General features: G+C 39.5%; 1 protein-coding gene across 2 annotated transcripts in view; it reads left to right on the forward strand.

The window, feature by feature from the left end:
• The window catches only part of PLS1 (plastin 1), a 137,984-nt gene that overhangs the window by 62,366 nt on the left and 55,122 nt on the right, over positions 1-20,496 (forward strand). For both annotated transcript variants that reach the window (XM_036243672.1, XM_036243673.1), the window contains exons 2-4: positions 11,250-11,355; positions 17,256-17,419; positions 19,301-19,430. In XM_036243672.1, the coding sequence (XP_036099565.1) occupies positions 11,286-11,355; positions 17,256-17,419; positions 19,301-19,430 (364 nt within the window). In that variant the 5' untranslated portion in view covers positions 11,250-11,285. The remainder of the gene's footprint in view (positions 1-11,249; positions 11,356-17,255; positions 17,420-19,300; positions 19,431-20,496) is intronic.

The raw sequence follows: 20,496 nt of genomic DNA on the forward strand, positions 1-20,496 counted from the left end.
CTTCTGTAGTGTAGGGGAATGACTCAGCACAGGGATCCAGATGGCTGTCCTGTCACCTCTGTCCTCAGAGCCACCTACCCTGACTCTCCTCCACAGCTCTAGCCTACTGTGCCCTCCCTCTGCCACTGTGCCCTCCCTCTGCCAGAGCCCAAGGTGAGTGGCAGTCTCATGTGGCCTCCTCTTTAAGTTCTTTGTTATAAGGCTTCTCTCTAGCTAGTCTTCAGTTAGTTATTCAGGGTGGTTTTTCTATATTTTAGTTGCAACACCACTTTGGTCCTGGGAGAAAGCCAGTGCAACTATCGACCGCCATCTTGGATTCTTTCTGGTGGAGGTATAAGGCAGAAGAAAGCAAATACCATAGAAAAAATCTGGTGCTTTTTTTTTATCCTCACCCGAGGACATTTTTGCATTTATCTTCAGATAGAGCAGGAGGGAGAGTAGGAGGAAGAGAGAGAGAGAAACTTCGATGTGAGAGAGACACATTGACTGGTTGCCACCCACACGACCCCAACCGGGGCCAGGGACAAACTGCAACCAAGGTACATGCCCTTAGCGGGAACCGAACCCGGGTCTCTCTGGTCCGCAGGCCGACGCTCTAACCGCTGAGCCAAACCGGCCAGGGCAGATTTCCCTATTTAAATACTTGATGTTCACAAGCTTTAGCACTTAAAAGATTAATCTAGGGACAAATTAAGGCTATATTATTGATTTCTTTGTAAAAGGATTAGGAAAATCTGACAAAAAGTGTTTTGAAAGATTTAGGAAAAATACCAGCTATAGCCAGACGTGTGAATTCAAAAGTTTGCATGCCATCTTTGTGTCCCTCATACTCAGCACTGGGAATGGGTGCCCAGTGAGTTGTTGAATAAATACTAAATAAGTAGGTGAGTGAATGAAGAGAACTAGTTATTGAGGTATGGAAACTCTTTCTTTTCATCTCTTCACTCATCTGTTGGCGGCACATTTCCCACAGATCTTTGTTTTATTAAACTTTCTCCACATACATAACACAATGAAGCCATTGGGAACATAAAAAAGAATAAAATATGTTATCTTTTACCTGCAAAGAGCAAACAATGACATTAGGTGAATGAGACTAAAATAGCAAAGTATGGCTACTACAAGGCAACACATAACTAAGAATAAATTAATGTAAGTCAACTAAAAAATATCTAAGAGCCCAGGTGATCACGTCTAATGTAGGTCGGGAGTTAAGGCACAAGGGAGTGGCCTGTGGAAGTCCAAGTGGTTGAATTGAGAGTAGGGGCAGAGAGCACATTATGTAGGTAGTGTGGGAATAATGAGATGGTTAATACTTGGGAAAACAGTAGTGCAATATATGCTACAGTTAATATTAAGCACCTATGATTTAATACTGCATCTTTACATTTATTTACAGTTCTCGCAGCTAGGAATGGTACCATGTATGTTCTGTGCATGTTTTAATACATTTTAATATTTTAATGATTTGTATATATTTTATGGTAACATATTTTATGCATTCATGACATACTTAACTTTTTCAATATTTCTAAGCTATGTGGTTCAACTGTGAGTTTTTTCACAGTTGCATATCTTAAAATTTTTTTCCAATATATTTGTTGAAAACAATCTGCATGTCAGTGGACCCATGCAGTTCAAACCTGGTTTTCAGGGGTCAACTGTATTGTTACTTTGTTTTTGCAAACAAAGAGCCCAGGTACAGAGGTGATTGCTAACCTTCCTTTAAGAGGTCACAAATAAGTCAGGCAGTTTGGAACAAGTGTCACTTCATCAGGTGTGTTATCCCTGGCTTAACTCTTTGTGATGCTGCCTAATTATAGTCTCTGGGATAGTGCAGGCACTTAGAACATTATTTTCTTATTTAAGAATAAAGTTAAGTCTTTATAAATTACCTTTTTAAAATAGTTTGGAGTCTGGCTAATCCAGTCTGTTGGCAATCAAACTAATCACTTTTTAGGAGAGTTTACCTTGCGCAGCTGTGACTTGTGGAGTGAATGAGAAACCTGAGCTCAGTTCTTTCAGGTAGAAGTATGCTTTGGAAAAATGCGAATTCCGTTGTACCCATTTATAGCTTGCTCTGCCCAAAGAGCAGTCTAACTGGTATGTAGAGTAAGAGACTAATATTTAACAAAGTCAATAGTATCTCAGTTCATATTTATATGAGAGACTCAGTAAACATTTTAATTAACTAAAGCAAATCTGATTTAAAAAATGAATAGGTTGATGTGGAATATGCATGATTGTTTTTTGCAAAATCAGGGATGCAGCTCCCTGTTGAAAAAGATTGATGGAAATATTATAAATAAATGAAAATATTTTTCAAGTTTTCTTTGAACTAGAAAGAAAACTCTTCAATTAATTTATGTTTCTTAGCTGTTTACTTCTTCACATAAGGATTTATTCCTGTGACTCTCTGCCCTTGACATTTGTGATGGGAAGCTGAAGACAGGGTGTCACAGGAACAAAGGAGGGCTTTGGTGGGAGAAGACAGAGCTTGTGAAGAAGGGGGAGTATACAGGCCACTGGTGGAACAGCGGCTCTGTTCATTGGAGACGCTGCAGTGCTCCGGAGACTCTGATCCTAGTCAGCTCTCCAGAGAAACACTAGCAAGGCTTTTCCCATAGAAATCAGGTACGAGGGAAATACCACATTTCTTTGTGTTCTGTAGAGCAAATTTATTTTGACTTTGATGCCTCCTCCTGCCTGAGTGCTGTCAAGTTCTTCTCAGGCACCTGGAATTTGCCTCTCGGCCTCCGTTGTCGATCTGGGGTTTTCAACAAAGCAGAGCAGGGAGGGAGTTCTGTCCTCAGTCATCAGTCCCCTGTCATCATCCCTCAGTGGCTACCTGGGAAACGCCTCATGGCTTTGTTGGTGGATTTCTCTCGTAGAGGTTCCACCACAGTTTGTCTATACCTTGTCTGTCCCTCCTCTCTGCCACCCCTGGGACAGCAGTCTTCCTCGCTGGCATCCAGTGATTTCCCTCCCTCCCCACTGGGATCACCTCTCCCTTCTCGGTTCCTCTTGTTGGTGGCTCCTCAGAGGCACCCTCCTCCGGCCCATCCCCAAGGCCCTCGGCCCAAGCAAGCCCTGGGAAGGTCTGTCCTCCCCACTCAGAAGGACACGGGTTCCGGGCTGGTTTTGCTTTCTGTGCTGCCAGAATTTCTAATGGAAAAGGTAGTTAATGCTTTTATTGACTGTGGGGGAGGGGAGGTGGAGAAGGGGAGAGAATACACATAATTTGATATTTCAATAAATTATTCTGCACAAGTAATATTAACGATTGGTTAAAAGTGAAGTACTGAAGACAAAAATTTCTCCTGTTCCTTTATTATTTTGTTTATTATTTTTACTATCTGAGCTTAAAATTTTTATATTATGTATTATTTAAAACAAAAAAATACTGAAAAGTACAATAGCAATTTTAACTGATATCCATATATTTATGCTCAGATGGAACAGATGTTAAAATTTTGCTATAATTGCTAAAAATCTATCTTTAAAAAAAAGTAGTAGATCTAGCTTTAACCCCAGCTGCACCCCTTGCCACCCTCTCCATAAACAACCACTGTTCTGAATTTGTTGTCATTCCCGTGTTTTTAAATTTTATTACATATGTATGGCAGCATAAACAAAATACGTAGTATTTTGTGTTTTTATAATTTACAATAGTTGGTACACTATACATACCTTTTAGTAGTTTTTTTTCTGTTTATTATGTTTTTGACAGATAGATGTAGTCCATTTATTTTATTTATGTATATTCTTTTGATTAACCAATAATGTATTTTTTCATTATTTTACTAAAGAAAACAGGCATTTACCCTTAAAATAAAGATATGGTTAGAACAATGAACACTTCAAGGATTTATCAGTCATTTATTCCTAAGTGTAAAGTGGTCATCAGTTCTTTCTTTAAATTTAACTATGATGGGGAGCTCTGGTCAAGATGGCAGAGCAGATGGGCACTGTGCCCACCTCCTCCCATGACCACATCTACGTTATAGAACATCCAGCCTGGAGGACCATCTGAAGACTAGCTGAACAGAATCCTACAACTAAGAATATAAAGAGGAAGCCATGTTGAAACTGGTAGGAGGGGCATAGACACGGAACAGCCAGGCCACATACCCTCGTGTGGCATTTGAGAATTGGGAGGAATATCTGGGCTGCAGAGGTCCCCTCTGAGGAGCAGTATCCCTGCCCTGCCCTAGGTTCCCCGGCTCGGAGAACCAGTGCCCAGAAGAGGAGACCCCACAACAGGCCCTATACTGGTGGCACCTAGCTTAGATCCACAGTGTGGTCACTCCTACACATCTCCAGGCACAGCACAGGCAGCGGCCAACCGTGGGTCACTTTGTAGTTCCTATCTGGCAGCCCCGGGCAAGCAGCGTCTAGCCTTGGCTTGCACAGGAGCGCTTCCCAAGAGGTCCCAGAACCAACCTGGTTGCCAGCTGAATGGGGGAAGATATTTGCCAAATATAGATCCCATAAGGGGTGAATATCCAAAATTCAAATAAACACAAACAAAACAAAAAAACCCACAACAGAACCCAAACCCAAATTCAAACACCTCAATTAAAAAATGGCCAGAGGACCAGAATAGACATTTCTCCAAAGGGAAGATAAAGATGGCCAATAGACACATGAAAAGATGCTCAAAGTCACTGATCATCAGAGAAATGCAAATCAAAACCTCATTGAAATGTCACCTCACACCTGTCAGAATAGCTGTCATGAATACATCAGTAAACAACAGATGTTGGCGAGGATGTGGAAAAAGGGGAACTCTGGTGCACTGTTGGTGGGAATGCAGATTGGTGCAGCCACTATGGAAAACAGTTTGAGGGTCCTCAAAAAATTAAAAATGGAACTACCTTATGACCAAGCAATTCCACTCTTGGGTATTTATCCAAAGAAACCTGAAACACTTCACTCAAAAAGACATCTGTGCCCTATGTTTATTGCAGCATTATTTACAATAACGAAGTGCCCATCAATAGACGAGTGGATAAAGAAGATGTCGTACATATTTACAATGGGATATTAATTGGACATAAAAAAGAGTGAAATCTTACCATTTGCTACAACAGGGATAGACCTAAAGGGCATTTTGATAAGTGGAATAAATCAGAGAAAGACATATATACCATATGATTTCACTTATATGCGGAATCTAAAGAATAAAATAACCGAGCAAACACTACAGAAACAGACTCAGATACAGAGCACAGACTGATGTTTGCCAGAGGGGCAGGGTGTTTGTTGGAGGCTGGGTGAAAAAGGTAGAGGGAGTAAGAAGTACAAATTGGCAGTTACAAAATAGTCGTGTGAAGTACAACATAGGAAATAAAATCAATAATATTGTACTAACTACGTATGGTGCTAGGTGGGTACTGGAAATATTGGGGGGATCCCTTTGTAAAGGATATGATTGTCTCACCACTATTCTGTAAGCTTGAAACAAATATAAAATAATATTGAATGTCAACTGTAATTGACAAATAAAAAATTCCTTTAAAATACAGCCAGAAAAAAAACCCCACAAAACTGTGATGCTTGCACTGAGAGAATAGGGATGTTAATTGAACCACATGTAGGTTTTAAGAGCTTGGGCACTAGAAACATTTGATTTTCAATCTCTTTTTTAGTCTGGCAGGTTACCTAGTCTCTGCGGGCCTCCAATTTACATTTTTCAGGGAGGATGCTCTAGTTTACATTCTTCAGTAGAAGAAAAGAAAATGAGCTCATGTGTGTGAGGAGATTAGCATAGTTCCAGGCCCGCTGGAAGCCCTCAGTAATATTTGCCATTCTTTTTTGTACTACCAGAGAAGAAGGAATACGGCAAAGAGAATTTTGGAGGACGTACTAGAAGGAAAGGCTGCCTGATCTGCGCCAGCAGCTGCCTCAGGAACTCAGAATCTCAGGGGACCCCATCTAGGGCCACAGTGGTAGGAGGCAAAACAGAAGAGCCAGGAGGTCAGTGAAAACAGCCTGGCTCTCCTAGGTGGGAACTTTAGAAAGGCATCGGATTCTTGGTCCCAGGGCAGTTCCTAATGCCTTTTTCTTTGAAACTGTTCTTAGGGCTTAGTTCCTGCCAACCATAAAGGACTGCTTATGCTAATTTTGGTAAAGCTTTTAAAGTCTCAAGGAAGTCATTTGAGGGAGGATCAAAGATCAGATCCAATTTCATCTAAATTGAGAAGTTCATTTTTAGAATATACTTCCTTAACTTTCCAATTACGTCTTTGGTTGTGTCAAGGTAAACTTCAGGATTAGGAGAAGAGGAACAAAGGCTCTCATTGGTGAAAAAGGGTTTTAGTTCAAACGATATGGGCTAAAAAATGAAAAGTGGAGGAGGAATTCAGTGTTGGAATTACTAAAGAAACATCGAGCATGTCCAAATCCATGGGAAGATAGGTCTATCTGCAGAATTCAGCATAACCTGCCATGTAGGTGGGTCTGTGGTCAGTGATCCTGGCTGTCTCTGGGCTGCATCTTTGGGACTGACTTTTGAGAACTGTGGTCTTCTGAGCTGTCTTACTCAGCTGTCGGTCCCAGGCATGCAGGTCTGTATGCTTCAGGGCCAAGTGTTTGGATACTGATTAGGTGATGTGTTGTTCTTCATTTCTAAAATTGCAAAGTGAATTCTAGTGTTTTCTAGAGTGTTTCAGGACTATCAAGTAATGTGCTTGAGAAATGTGAGTTGATCTAGATAGAATTTTTTACCCAAAACTTTACAAAGAATTTTACAGACTGATTACTTTTAAAATGCAAATTCTTATTTCACAAGTATATTATAATACATGCTTCATATATTTTGTGAATTATTGTATGATTATTATACAGATACACATTTATCTGTCATATGGTTTGATATTAGATTGTATTTGGGGGACCGCAGAGCACACTGGCCTAGAGCAGGAATGAGAGAGTTGGGTTTCTCACACAGCTTAGCTGTTAGACTTACTATGTGAAAGAGTTATTCACTTGGAGACCTTGAGCGAGTCACTCATCCTATGAAGCATCTCTTTTTCAACTGCCAAAATGAGGCCAGCACCTACCTCCTTGTGAAGAGGATTAAATGAGAATGGACACAGGTCCTTAGGACAGTACATGGGCACATTAATCATGTAAGTGTGGGTGTAGTAAAAAATAATATTGTGTTGCTAGTTATAGGGCTTATTGGGTTTTTCTTCTAAAATGTTACATACTATTTTGAAAAATTTTTGATGGAATATGTTCTCTTCTATACATTTTTTAAAAAAACGTAGTGCTATTTTGTAGCAGAAAAATTTTTTTTTCACTGAAAAACATTATAGTAAGCAATTCATTTGGGGATCACGTAACTAGAACAGTCTTATACACCAAATCAAACTACTGTATTTTCTTAGCCAACAGTATATATTGCAATAAGTTTATTGTGCTATGTAAAAAGGCCTGTTAAGGTATACCATATACTGGGCTTTAAAGAATCGTAACATTATCACAACTTTGTAAAAACCCAGACAAATATTGATACTGTATATTTATGCATGTGTCTGTTCTTGTAAAAGAGGCAACATAGTTTCCATTACTCCTATTAACGCTTTGTGCCTCTATGAAAAGTTATCCATTTTTTCACTATTTGAATCATAGTATTTTGCTTTGTGATGAAATGTATGTGCTCTTGTTTAAAATTGTAACATATATAGGTACTTGTATATATTAAGCTTATTGTTATCAGCATTCAGACCACTAGTATTTTTTAGTGTTTTCCTACAACTCATGTATTGTTTTCAGTTATGTTTAGTAGGCTCATATTCTTTAAAAAATGAATAAAAAAGTATATAATGAGAAGTAATTCCCTACCCATTCTGCCTCCAATCCCCCATTGCCCCTGGAGAGGCAATCAGTATTACCTTTTTCTTGTGTCTCTTTCCGAAAATGGTTTATAAACAGGCACCTGATATAGTTCCCTTTCACCCTACCATACTTATTCTTCTGCACCTTGCTTTATTCCTTTAAGAGTATATCTTAAAGATTGTTTTATATTTTTGTTTGTTTTATTTAAATACCAAAGGACTCGAAACAACTTGTTTCTACTTATAAAAACAAAGCTTTAAAAATAAGAAACATAATATTGCATGGGTAAATTGCTTTTTCAGTAAGTTTATGTGCTGGCTTTGCTTGATTATGGAAGAATAAAATTTAAAAAAAAAAATTTTTTTTTTTAATCCTCACCCGAGGACATTTTTGCATTCATCTTCAGATGGATCAGGAGGGAGAGAGGGAAGAAGAGAGAGAGAGAAACATTGACATGAGAGAGACACATCGACTGGCTGCCACCCACACGACCCCAACCAAGGCCGGGGACAAACTGCAACCGAGGCACGTGCCCCCAGCGGGAACTGAACCCAGGTCTCTCTGGACTGCAGGCCGATGCTCTAACCGCTGAGCCAAACCGGTCAGGGCAGAAGAAAACATTTTTTAATGTAATTAACAAATTATGTGTATTTGAATAGGCTTGAACAAAGACTAGAACCCCAGGTATAGTCATCATTTCAAATCAAGGTCAATACAGAACCTTTAATTTGCACACTTTCTGTGAAGTGCATATTCTAAAATTGGACTACTCTTTTTAAAACAGGAGGCAAGGGATAGAAGCCATTGTGAATATGGGAAAAGTATGTAGGATGACCAAAACCACAAGGTTCAAAGCCAGCCTAGATAGAATAAGCATTTTGCCTACTCTGGGGGATTGTGTTTGAAAATCCTAAAAGGACTGTTGAACCTCTTTCAATAGAAACTAAGTTTGCCTGTAAATAGTTTTAAATATAGTAAAACATTTTGAAAGTGAGAATTCAATAAAATGTGATGTTTATTGCTAAGATGTAAGAAACTGCTTCTGGGGAGTCAGAGAAATTCCGTTTACTCCTTTTTCCTACTCCACTGACATGACATTTTCAGGTTAAAAAAAAGTTTAGAAAAAAAACCCCACCAAAACATAACAAAACAAAAAATAGTTTAGAATCAGATAGTGGGCAATGGTATATATATATTTTAAAACTAAAAGATAGCCCTGGCCAGTTTGGCTCAGCAGTTAGAGCGTCGGCTTCCGGGGACCAGAGAGATCCGGGTTCAGTTCCCGCTAATGGCACCTACCTTGGTTGCAGTTTGTCCCCAGTTGGGGTCGCAGCCGGTCGATGCATCACATCATTGTTTCTCTTTCTCTTCCTCCCTCTCTTCCTCCTGCTCTATCTGGAGACGAATGCCAAAAAAAAAAAAAAAAAAAAAAAAAAAAAAAGTTCTTGGGTGAGGATAAAAAAAGAAAACTAAACTAAAAGATATAATTACATATTTATTTGGAACCAGGCCCAGAATAATTGTAGGAGTAGAAAGAACACCCAAACCACTAAACCAGTGGGTGTATAGGCTACAGATGACAAGCCACCGAGGGTTTCACACAACTGCATATGATATTTATGGACGTGTGTGTGTGTGTGTGTGTGTGTGTGTCTATATATATATATATATTTCTTAGAGAGAGAGAAAGAGGAAGGGAGAGATAGAAACATCAGTGTGAGAGAGAAATATGGATGGGCTGCCTACTGCACGTTCCCTACAGGGGATGGAGCCTGCAACCTGGGCATGTGCCCTGACTGGGAATCAAACCGGGACCTCTCAGTCCATGGGACAACATTCAATCGACTGAGCCACACTGGCTGGGCTGATATGATTTTTAAATGACAGTCAAAATTTGTAATACATAAATTATTTTTTAAATGATGTTATTTCCCTGAAAAGTTAGAAATGTTCAGGGATGACGTTAAACCTACTCTACAAATATAAGTGTATGAAAAAGAGAGTTTCCCACTTACTGTCTTATAAAACACTTATTTTCATTTATTTTCTGAAATACGATTAACTCTATAGTGTAATTAGGTGTACATAGGAGGAATGCTATGTGATTTGTATTCATCTTTAACTTTACATTGAATAGCCAAACCACTAAGTTACTTAAAAACTGAGTTGCCCTATTACATATCAGAAGCCTTAAAAATATAATTCTACCTTGAGATATTTATCTTACAGAAATAAACATGGATATGTACAAATATTTACATAAAGCATCTTCATTACAGCATTATTTATAATGAAATATTGAAAGCAATGGAATACCCTGAAACAAGAGATTTACCAAATAAATTATGACAGGAATATGTGACTATTAAATATTATATTGATAAAGAATATGGAAACATAAAATATATTAGTGCAAAAAATTATAATGTAGTATACTCACATTTTTCACTCCTTAATAAGGTACACATGTACTTGAAAAGTAGAACAGATATAGATAATGAAATGATACAAGTTGATAATTCTGGATAGTGGGATTATGGGTAATTTTAATTTTATGTTTTAAAGTCAGCTAGCTATTTTTTCTACTATATCACCAACACTAATTTTCTGTTTTGGGCATATGTTACCAAGTACTTTCCTACCTGTTTTCTTTTCTTACAAGATTTTTTTTTCTTTTTGTTAATCCTTACCCGAAGATATTTTTTTGTTGGATTTGTTTAGATAGAGTGGAGGGGAGGGAGGGAAGGCGAGAGAGAGAGAGAGAGAGAATCATTGGTGTGAGAGAGATGCATCCATTGGTTGCCTCCCACACAGCCCCTGTCTGGGATTGAACCTGCAACCCAGGTATGTGCCCTTGACTGTGAATTAAACCTGAGACCCCTTGGTCTGAGCCAAACCAGCCAGGGCTGGATTTTTTTTCCTTTTAGTTCGTATTGCTTGCTCAGGGTTAAGAAGGGACCCCCATATCTGGGAAAGACCTCATACAGGCAAAGGGGAAGTTGGCAGTGGCTGAATATTGTAAGGCTGCATATGGAAGCCATAAGCTCCATCTCCAGACGCTCAGACTCTTCTTACCGGATTCTATTTGTGCACATGGTTCATGTGTTAAAATGTTACTTTCTGACCTGTTTCTTTACATTTACAAATGCTCCACTTCTCTCAGTCTTGAAATGCATATTTTACTGAAATAGTGAGGTAAAATGTAAATTAAAATTATGCGGGATACTAAGAATTAGCACAGGGCATGAAAAACAGGTGATTTTTACCTGGGGCTCTGTTTCTGTTTCTTCCTTGTCAGCCAGACCTCTCAGGTGATTTCTTCTAGATATTTTACTGCCTGTGTACTCTGTATTGCTTAGATAAATGTTTCTAAAAAGCTCTTTTTATGACATTGCTTTTTTTAGACATAAAGACCTGAAGGTAGTCTTTCCTGTCCAAAGATGGAAAACAGTACCACTACCATTTCTCGGGAGGAGCTGGAAGAACTGCAAGAAGCATTTAATAAAATAGGTATGCTTGAGAAAAATTACACGTGAAGTCTGCCTGATATCAGACTTCCAGGAATGGAACAATCCCTTCTCTCGCTTCTACCATGACCCATTTATTCCGAGATTTAGCACCCTTTTTTTTTTTTCTATCTAGGTTTCACTGTATTCTTTCTTCTTTCTGAAATATAAACTGAAACTAGGCTTGAATTTCTAGGACGATTGTACTTTCGGTTCTTTGCAGAGAATAATCCAGGTTAATGAATGACAGTGTAATTGAATATGCTTAACATGATATCCTCATTACAGAGAAAATAATATAGAAACACTTCCTTGTTTATAAACTGAACTCTGACCTTTATGTGTTTGTCATTAACAATAACACTTTTTGATTTCATACAGAATATTTTCACATCTTACTATTCTTTTTAAAGGCCTTATGGTTTATTTTCCAGTTTCCCCTTGAATAATTTAAAAAATCTTAGTGTTGTTTTTAAAAGTTGCTATGTCTTATTTTCTTCTTTCTCTTTTTAAAGCCATTGATGTTTTGTCTTTATGATATTATCATTTTTATTGGCTTTGCATTTTTCTTCCAAAAAATTCACTCCTACTCTATTAGGTTGCAGTTCTTCTGCATTTTGCTCTTAGGCACCTGTGACAAAGCAGGAGAACACAGATACCGTATTTTGCTCTAGTCTGCAGGACATGGGAGTGAGAGGTGAGCACCGAGAGCTGAGCACGGGAGGCGCCGGGATGCTGGCACCAGCAGCCGCCCTCTTCCCAGTGGGCCCCCGGCTAGTGCAGTGCAAGGAAAACAGTCAGATGGCACACCAGGAAGACAGAAGAGGCACAGTTGTGTGCGCAGATTTCATACAAACCTAGTGAATAATAACGAAACGAATGTAGATGAAATCAATGTAGAATGAGTTTTAGAGACCAATACAAAGAAAAAAGATTTAAGGTGAAAAAATAAAGCTCTTTAAAAAAAAAAGTAAAACTCTCAGGAAGTTTATGACTTACAAATCATTGCTATGAAATAAAGTGAATTCTACAGATCTCTGGGCCTCTCCTCTTCTCTCTGTGTGGCTGTCTCCAGGGTAACTCAAACCTTCAGAACACAGTCTGACGGTGGCCGAATTAGGTTCACAGGGTTGCCTGCATCTTGGTCTTGCCTTTATTTTGGGGACCATATATTTTTCATTAGGACATTGTATGAATGTGGTGATTTCTAAAACATCAGTGTTAAAATAAATGTTATAAGGTATTGTATGCAGTGCCCAGAGTCTTTTCAAGACAGAAATTAGGCAATCCTCGGAATACTCTGCTCATTTTGAGCATTGAAATAGGGGAAGTGCCAGGCCAGTGTGGCTCAGTGGACTGAGCATTATCTCATGGACTGAGAGGTCCTGGTTCAATTCCCAGTCAGGGCATATGCCCGGGTTGCAGGCTCCATCCCCAGTGAGGGGCATGCAGGAGGCAGCTGATCTGTTTCTCACATCGATTTTTCTCTCTCCCTTCCTCTCTCTAAAAAAGTCAATAAAAAAAATTAAAAAAAATAAATGAAATAGGGAAAGTAATAAAAATGTGTTTCTTTAGTTTGGCATTTCTGTTATTTTACAGGTGCAGTTTGGTAGCTTGAATAAAAGTGCCACCTAGGTCTTAGAAAAATAAATGAATTAGTAATTGTCTTTGTTTAGCACACCAACTTTAATCTTTATGACTCATGGACATATAATCCTGTAGTACTTACTTACTGATATTTTGAATAAATAATTCATTGGTGGAAAATTCTGACAGCAAGATAATCTGCTGTGTGTGGCAGTAAGTGCTGACAGTAGAAAATATGTACTTGCTTACTTTATTTACAAGGTAAACTACTCCTCAACTCAGTAATCCCTCTGCTTATTTGTTGTACCAACAAGCTTTTCTCAGAGGCAGCAGGACATGCCCATCTAACCTAAGTAGGTGGGATATTTTGGGGTCTGTATGGAGAAGTGTGGGGGATTAAAATATTTTTTTTTATTATGGTAAGATAGACATAAAATTGACCATTTAGTGTACATGTCAGTGGCATTGAATGCATTCACATTGTTATGCAGTCATCATCACCACAGGTCTCTAGCGCGTTTTAATTTTCCCACTGTCACTGTGCTCATTAAAGACTAACTCCCGTCTCCCTGGCCCCGCCATTCTGCTTTCTGTCTCTGAACTTGGCTGCTCTAGGTCCCTAGTAGAAGTGCAGTCATAAATACTTGTTTTTTGGCTTATTTCACTTAACATAATGTCTTCAAGCTTCATTTCTGTCATAGCGTGTGTCAGAATTTCCTTTTTTTCTTTTGGAGGGGGTAGAGGCTGGGATGGGGGTCGAGAAACATTGATATGAGAGAGACACATCGATTGGTTGTCTCCCATATGATTCCAACCAGAGCCGGGGATCAGTTGCAGGTACATGCCGTTGATTGGGAATCGAACCCGAGACCCTTCAGTCCTTGGGCCGACTCTCTAACCACTGAGCCAAACTGGCCAGGGTGAATTTCCTTACTTTTTAAGGCTGAATAATATTCCATTGTGTGTCTGTACGTCATTTTGTTTATCTGTCATCTGTTGATGGCCACTTGAGTTGTTTCTACCTTTTGGCTATTGTGAATAAAGTTGCTATGAACATGGGTGTGTAAATATCTGTTCGAGTCTCTGCTTTTAGTTATTTTGGACATATACTCAGAAATGGTATTACTGAGTCAAATTGTAATTTTATGTTGAATTTTTTGAGGAACCTCCATTCTGTTTTCCGTGGTGGCTGCACTGTTTTGTTTTCCCACCAGCAGTGCACAAGGGTTCCAGTTTCTTCAAATCCTTGCCAACACTTGTTCTTTCCTGTTTGTTTTGTTTCGAATGTAGTAGTCATCTCCTGAGTGTGAAGGGTATCTCATTGTGGTTTTGATTTCTATTTCCATAATAATTAGTGATGTTGAGCATCTTTTCACGTGCTTATTGGCCATTTGTGTATCTTCATTGGAGAAATTTCTGTTTAAGTCATTTACCCATTTAAAAAATTTTTTAAGCCCTGGCCGGTTTGGCTCAGCGGTTAGAGCATCGGCCTGCGGTCCTGAGAGACCCGGGTTCGGTTCCCGCTAAGGGCATGTACCTCGGTTGCAGTTTGTCCCCGGCCCTGGTTGGTTGTGCGGGTGGCAGCCGCTCGATGTGTCCCTTTCGCATCGGTGTTTCTCTCTCTCTCTCTCTGTTCCTCTCTCTCCCTCCCACTCTACCTGAACAAAAAAAAATGGAAGGATGTCCTCGGGTGAGGATAAAAAAAAAAAAAAAAAAAAATTTTAATTTATTTAAAATTTTATTTTTAATTACAGTTTACATTCATTATTATTTTGTATTAGTTTCAAGTGTACTGCATAGGGGTTAGACAATCAGATACTTCACAAAGTATTTCCCCTGTACCCACCTGGCACCGTAAATAGTTATTAGAATATTGTTGACTATATTCCCTGTGCTGTTTACATCCCCATGTCTTTGCCCATTTTTAAATCACGTCAATTTTTGTTGATTTTGTTGTTGAGTTTTAGGAAAGTCTTGTTTCTTTTGAAAATGTAATCTTTATGGTTATTTAACCTAAGCCTTGATTCCTCATTTTTAAAATTACAATAGTATTATAAACTAATTCAAGGTTGTAAGGATTTCATGATATAAGGTAAGTCAAGTTCTTAATAAATCTTGGCACAGAATATAAGCTTATAAAATGGTGTCTGTTGTTTCTTGTCCCAAACCACAGAGGTCATAGGGATGGAGCTGAGTTTAAGCACAAAACCTTATGTCTTCAGAGCCCTAAGTTTGAACTATTTTTTGTTAGTTTAGCATGATAGTTAGCAAGTAAATAACTTTTCCTCAATCTTGTTTATATTTTTTAAAATATTTTACTTATTTTTTTAATCCTCACCGAGGTTTTTATTGATTTTTAGAGAGCGAGAGAAATATTGAATGGTCGCCTCCTGTATGCACCCTGACTGGGGATGAAACCGAAACCTACATATGTGCCCTGATCAGCAATCGAACCCATAACCTTTTGTTGTACAGGATGATGCTCCAACCAGCTGAGCCACCTGGCAAGAGCTCTTGTTTATTTAAAAAAACTCCTTACCACAGTGCTGGTATAGAAGTAAGCCAACCTAGTCTATTTTTTTCATTTCAGAATTATAATTCTGAACTGGTGATATACTAAATAATGAATTTTGGACTGAATTCAAAGCAGTATTAATTATTGCAATATCAAGAAATTTGCTAACTGACTTCTGAGGTACAGCAATATTTTGGTTATTGGTAGATTCTAGTTTAGAAATGTTTCATTGTTCTGAACAGTATTATAAAATGTGTGCATGAGACTTTAGAAGTTTCTGTCTTTATCATTAGTCCAGTTATAGCGAAGGCAGCTCTTTCACTGAGAGGAAAAGGAAATGTATGAACCAGAGCAACTATTACCGAATGAGCCACGAGGGCTATGCAAGTAGATCCAGGCACCTAATCAAACAGTCCACAGCTCTGTTGCCGCTCTGGGCAGAAGGGTTTTTGTTTCACTTCTGTTCTGTGTTGACAAGTGACGTGCAGTCTCTAGGGAAAATCCAGGGGAGGGCATCTCCATGATGACATGAAAATGCCAAGGACCTACTTCCAAAAGTCCAAATATAAATGTGAAAATATTTCTTGAACACTTAATCTCAAAATGACATCCAACATGATTCAGCCTACATAATGGTATCATCAATACATTATGAAGAAGCAGTGAATTATTAACACATGAAACAGAACTGCCACCAAGTGACATGTAGGCCAGAGATGCCTCATGTGTATTTCACGTGTGCATGTTTTAGATGAACTGTGGGTCCAGTAGATCCCTTTTGTAAATCCCGTGAAGAAGTTCAAGTCTGGGTGGCTGTTCCCTCATGACCCTGGTGCTGTATTTCTCCTAGATATCTGAGACTTCCCAAAACTTAGTTCTTTGAAGCTTAATCATGTGCAAAACCTGAGTTTCCACCTGTTGAAGCAGTGTTTATACCGTGCACTTACAATACATATGGCAGCCCTGGCTCAGCAATTAGAGTGTCAGCCTCTGGACCAAAGGGTCTCAGATTCAATTCCAGTCAAGGGCACGTGCCTGGGTTGCAGGTTCGATCCCCGGCCCTGGTCAGGGTGTGTGCAGGAGGCAACCAATTGATGTGTCTCTCTCACATTGATGTCTCTCCCTCCCTCCTTTCCACTCTGTCTAAAAATCAATGGAAAAAAAATATCCTTGGGTGAGGATTAACTAACTAACTAACTAACTAACTAACTAACTAACTAACAATATGTATGGTAGCCCTGACAGGCATGGCTCAGTGTCAGCTCACTGGGTTCAATTCCCGGTGAAGAGCACATACCTGGGCTGCAGGTTCATCCCCAACCCTGGTCAGGGCTTGTGGTGGAGACAACTAACTGACGTGTCTCTCTCCCATTGATGTTCCTGCTTTCTCTTTCTCTTCCTCCCTCTCCCTCCTTCCCTTCCACTCTGTCTGGGGAAAAAACACACAAAAAAACAAACAAAACATTTGGTGAGGATTAACAAAGATAGATAGATAGATAGATGGATGGATAGATAGATAGATAGATAGATAGATAGATAGATAGATAGATAGATGATAGATAGATAGATAAAATACATATGGTAGTCCTAAACCTATGGGGGAAAGGTCCATTTAAATATGAGTTTTTTAATAAAGTGTATAGAAACCTTGTACAGTTTAGGTGCAGGAGAAAAGGTTCCTTCCACTTGTGTGAAAAAACCTGAAAGGTTCTGCCTGCCTGTAAATCTCCCAAACAGCCATCTGAGTGCACCTCTCCAGCAGAGGACCACTGCTATTTGACAGCTCATAATTTATCTTACAGATATTGACAACAGTGGGTATGTCAGTGACTATGAACTTCAGGACCTGTTTAAGGAAGCAAGCCTTCCTCTACCTGGCTACAAAGTGCGCGAGATTGTGGAGAAAATTCTAGCAGTTGCTGACAACAACAAAGATGGCAAAATCAGTTTTGAAGAATTTGTGTCCGTAAGTAATCTAATCCTCTTCTGGCTACTGATCATATTGCTTCAAGAAGAATTTTAATAATGTCATTTTCTCTTTGGTTAAATGTGACTGCAGAGACAAGAAAAGGCACTGCTTTGAAATCGATGATGATAATAGCAACAACAATGTCCACAGATAATTCATAAAACAAAAGAAAAAATCATTCTCCAATTGTTGGAATGGAAGTTTGGCTTAGAGAACAATAACAGTTCATGTTCTAGTAAAACAAGAGTTACATTCATTGCTCATTGACTATCTCTGCGTGCTGAATATTTAATATCTTAGTATTTGGCCTTGAGAAATGGAATAGTTTTGAACTGAAATAGCTAAGGTATGGAAGCTATACCTTCTAGAAACTGGTTATGTCCTTGTGCTCAGTTACATCTTCGGTTTCAGCAAGGACCGGCTGGTGAATTTTGATGCTAGCTGTGAAGTGTTGTTTCATTGTTAAACGACCTGAAGGCTCAAGGACTGAGCAAGATGGAAAATAGAGAAAAGTAGATTGTAGAACTGAATATCGAAGATTATGTGTTTCAAACCTCTGAGGCCCAGAGAGAGGTTTGAATGGGGCGTGTGGGGCAGGCCGAGGTGACAGCCTGTGCGGGGCTGTGGCTTTAAGGGTGGCAGACGCTCTCACGCACTTGGGGAGAGGTCAGTGGCTGGAGCTGAGGCGGTTAAGTTGCCACTGTGGGCTGGCAGTTGACAAGGTCTGTTCCTTCTTTCCATCAACACCGCCATGACTACATTTTTTATATGAAAGTATAACCGTTAATGCAAGGGAATAAATATTTATGAAATGTAGGTTGTCTGGTTTTGCATTCTGTATTCCTTAAGCAAATATTTGGGCTCCTCTCTTGCCAGGAGCTCTGCCGGGCACTGTGAACAACGTCTGAACAGAGAGCTGTGGCCTCTGCTTCCGTGGGTTGCATGTGGTGGGGACAGTCGCAGAAATGGGAGAAGGGGACTGTGACCATTGCTGTGACAGAACAGTGCAGGTCTCCCTCCGAGTTTACAGTAGGAGGAAGTGAATTTGGTGGGGAGGCTGCAGAGCCCCGGACTCAGGGATGGAAGCTGTAAAGACAGCCGAGATCTGAAGAAAGGTGCTAAGAAGATAAAAGGGCTGGATGGGGGAATGAATGGTGTGTGAGGCAGGCCGAGGTGACAGCCTGTGCGCGGCTCTGTGGCTTTAGGGACGGCTGGAGCCGAGGTGTTACGGGAAAGGGAATATGGCTAGAGAAGTAAGTCGGGGTAAGGTCATGCAGGGTCTTGCAGGATGTTTGCTTGTAGCCTAAGAGTAATATTAAGCCAGTGATATGGGAGGAATAGAGCGTGAGATGACCTGATCAGATTTGCATTTTTAAAAACTCACTCTGGCTGCTGCTTGGAGAACTGATTGAATTCAGTTTAACTGATCTCTAGAAAGTCCATAGAGAACGTGATTGGGAGAGGGTGTTTCTCTAAGCTTGTGTTATTTCCTACTAGAGCTGACTTACTTACATTAACATCTATATTTTTGAGATGTCCAGACAGGAAAACACCTTCATTAAGGCATGGTATTCTTTAGTTTCAGTACAAAAGATCATGGCGAGTCTAGAAGTATAATTTCAATGTGTTCAATTGAAGCTTAATTTTAACAAAATTTTTGCTGGTGTTTGGGATGCACATATTTGTCTATTTTGTGTTATTGGTAAAATGACATGTGAGTTATCTGTGAACACAAGCAGTAGGTGCGAGAATACCTGGTTAGTATTTATTTTGACGTCATTTCAAATAAATAGAGAAGTCTGAATCCTTTTCCTCCATGTCGCAAGGTTTTCTATGATTATCTGGTAAAAGCTCAATTTCACTTTTATCCCATTCCAGCTAATGCAAGAGTTAAAAAGCAAAGACATCAGCAAAACGTTCCGAAAAATCATTAACAAGAGGGAAGGGATTACTGCGATCGGAGGAACTTCGTCCATCTCCAGCGAGGGCACGCAGCACTCCTATTCCGGTAACCCCACTCACACATTCGATCTTTCAGCCACTGGTCCATTCAACAGTCTCATATTTATCCAGTCTAAGATGCCATTTATTATAGATCACACTGTTGTTTTATGTACTGTTGAGGGAAAATAAGACTAAGTTATAATATGCCATCAAATTTGAAATGCCTCTTAATTTCAGAGGTGTCAGAATGAAAACTCCTAAAATCGTAGAAATCAATGAGTTCCTACTCTGTCAGGCGCACTGCACACCAAAGAGATTAGAAACAACAAAAAAGTGTCACTTACTATCAGCATTGCCTGTGTTCAACCATAACCTTTGAAGGGCTTTTTCCTCCTGACTGGTGAAGGGAGTTGACCTTGAGACCTGATCTAGGAATATGTGGAGAGGTTTGTTGCAAAGACTTTCTCCTTCCATTTTGCGGGAGCTGAGACTCCTGATTCGTCCTTTATCAAGGAGCCAGTGACTAGAGAGCTCGGAGCCTGATTGCTTGATCTGATAGAATCACTGGATTGTTGCCCAGTGAGAAATCCAGAATCACAGTAACTCTTAATGTGGTGCCTTGCCCCCGTTCAGCTTACCTCTCAAAGGCAAGATGACTAAGAACTTTTGGCCAAGTTCCTTTTGTTCATAGTACCATAACATAATTAGAACTATACTTTAAATTTTTTTTTTTTACAAAAACTCACTGACCCCCCCTTCCTTTGTGCTCTAAATCCATTAAGTATCCTCTTGATCCTCTTCCTTTCTGATGGGTTTTTCTCTCACAATATCCTTGCACTTCCCCCACCCACTGTGTTTTCTCCGATCTTTTCCCACCAGGGTAGTGTAGTGGTGGAGGCAGTGTCTGTAGCTACTACCTCTGTTTTCAAAAGGTGTGTGCTTTTGGACTCCATTTCTGCCTGTCCACTCTAATGAAAAGGCCTCTTCCTTTTTTAAAGAACCTTTTTATTGAGCTAATGTATACATTTAGAGAAGTGCTGTAATCTTAGTGTACGCCTCAATGAATTTTTACATGTGCGTGTGTGTGTATCTCCTGTAGCAACATCCATGTAGTTGTCAGCCAGATCAAG

Source organism: Molossus molossus, unplaced genomic scaffold (assembly GCF_014108415.1).
Source record: "Molossus molossus isolate mMolMol1 unplaced genomic scaffold, mMolMol1.p scaffold_m16_p_5, whole genome shotgun sequence".
NCBI classification, from domain to species: domain Eukaryota; kingdom Metazoa; phylum Chordata; class Mammalia; order Chiroptera; family Molossidae; genus Molossus; species Molossus molossus.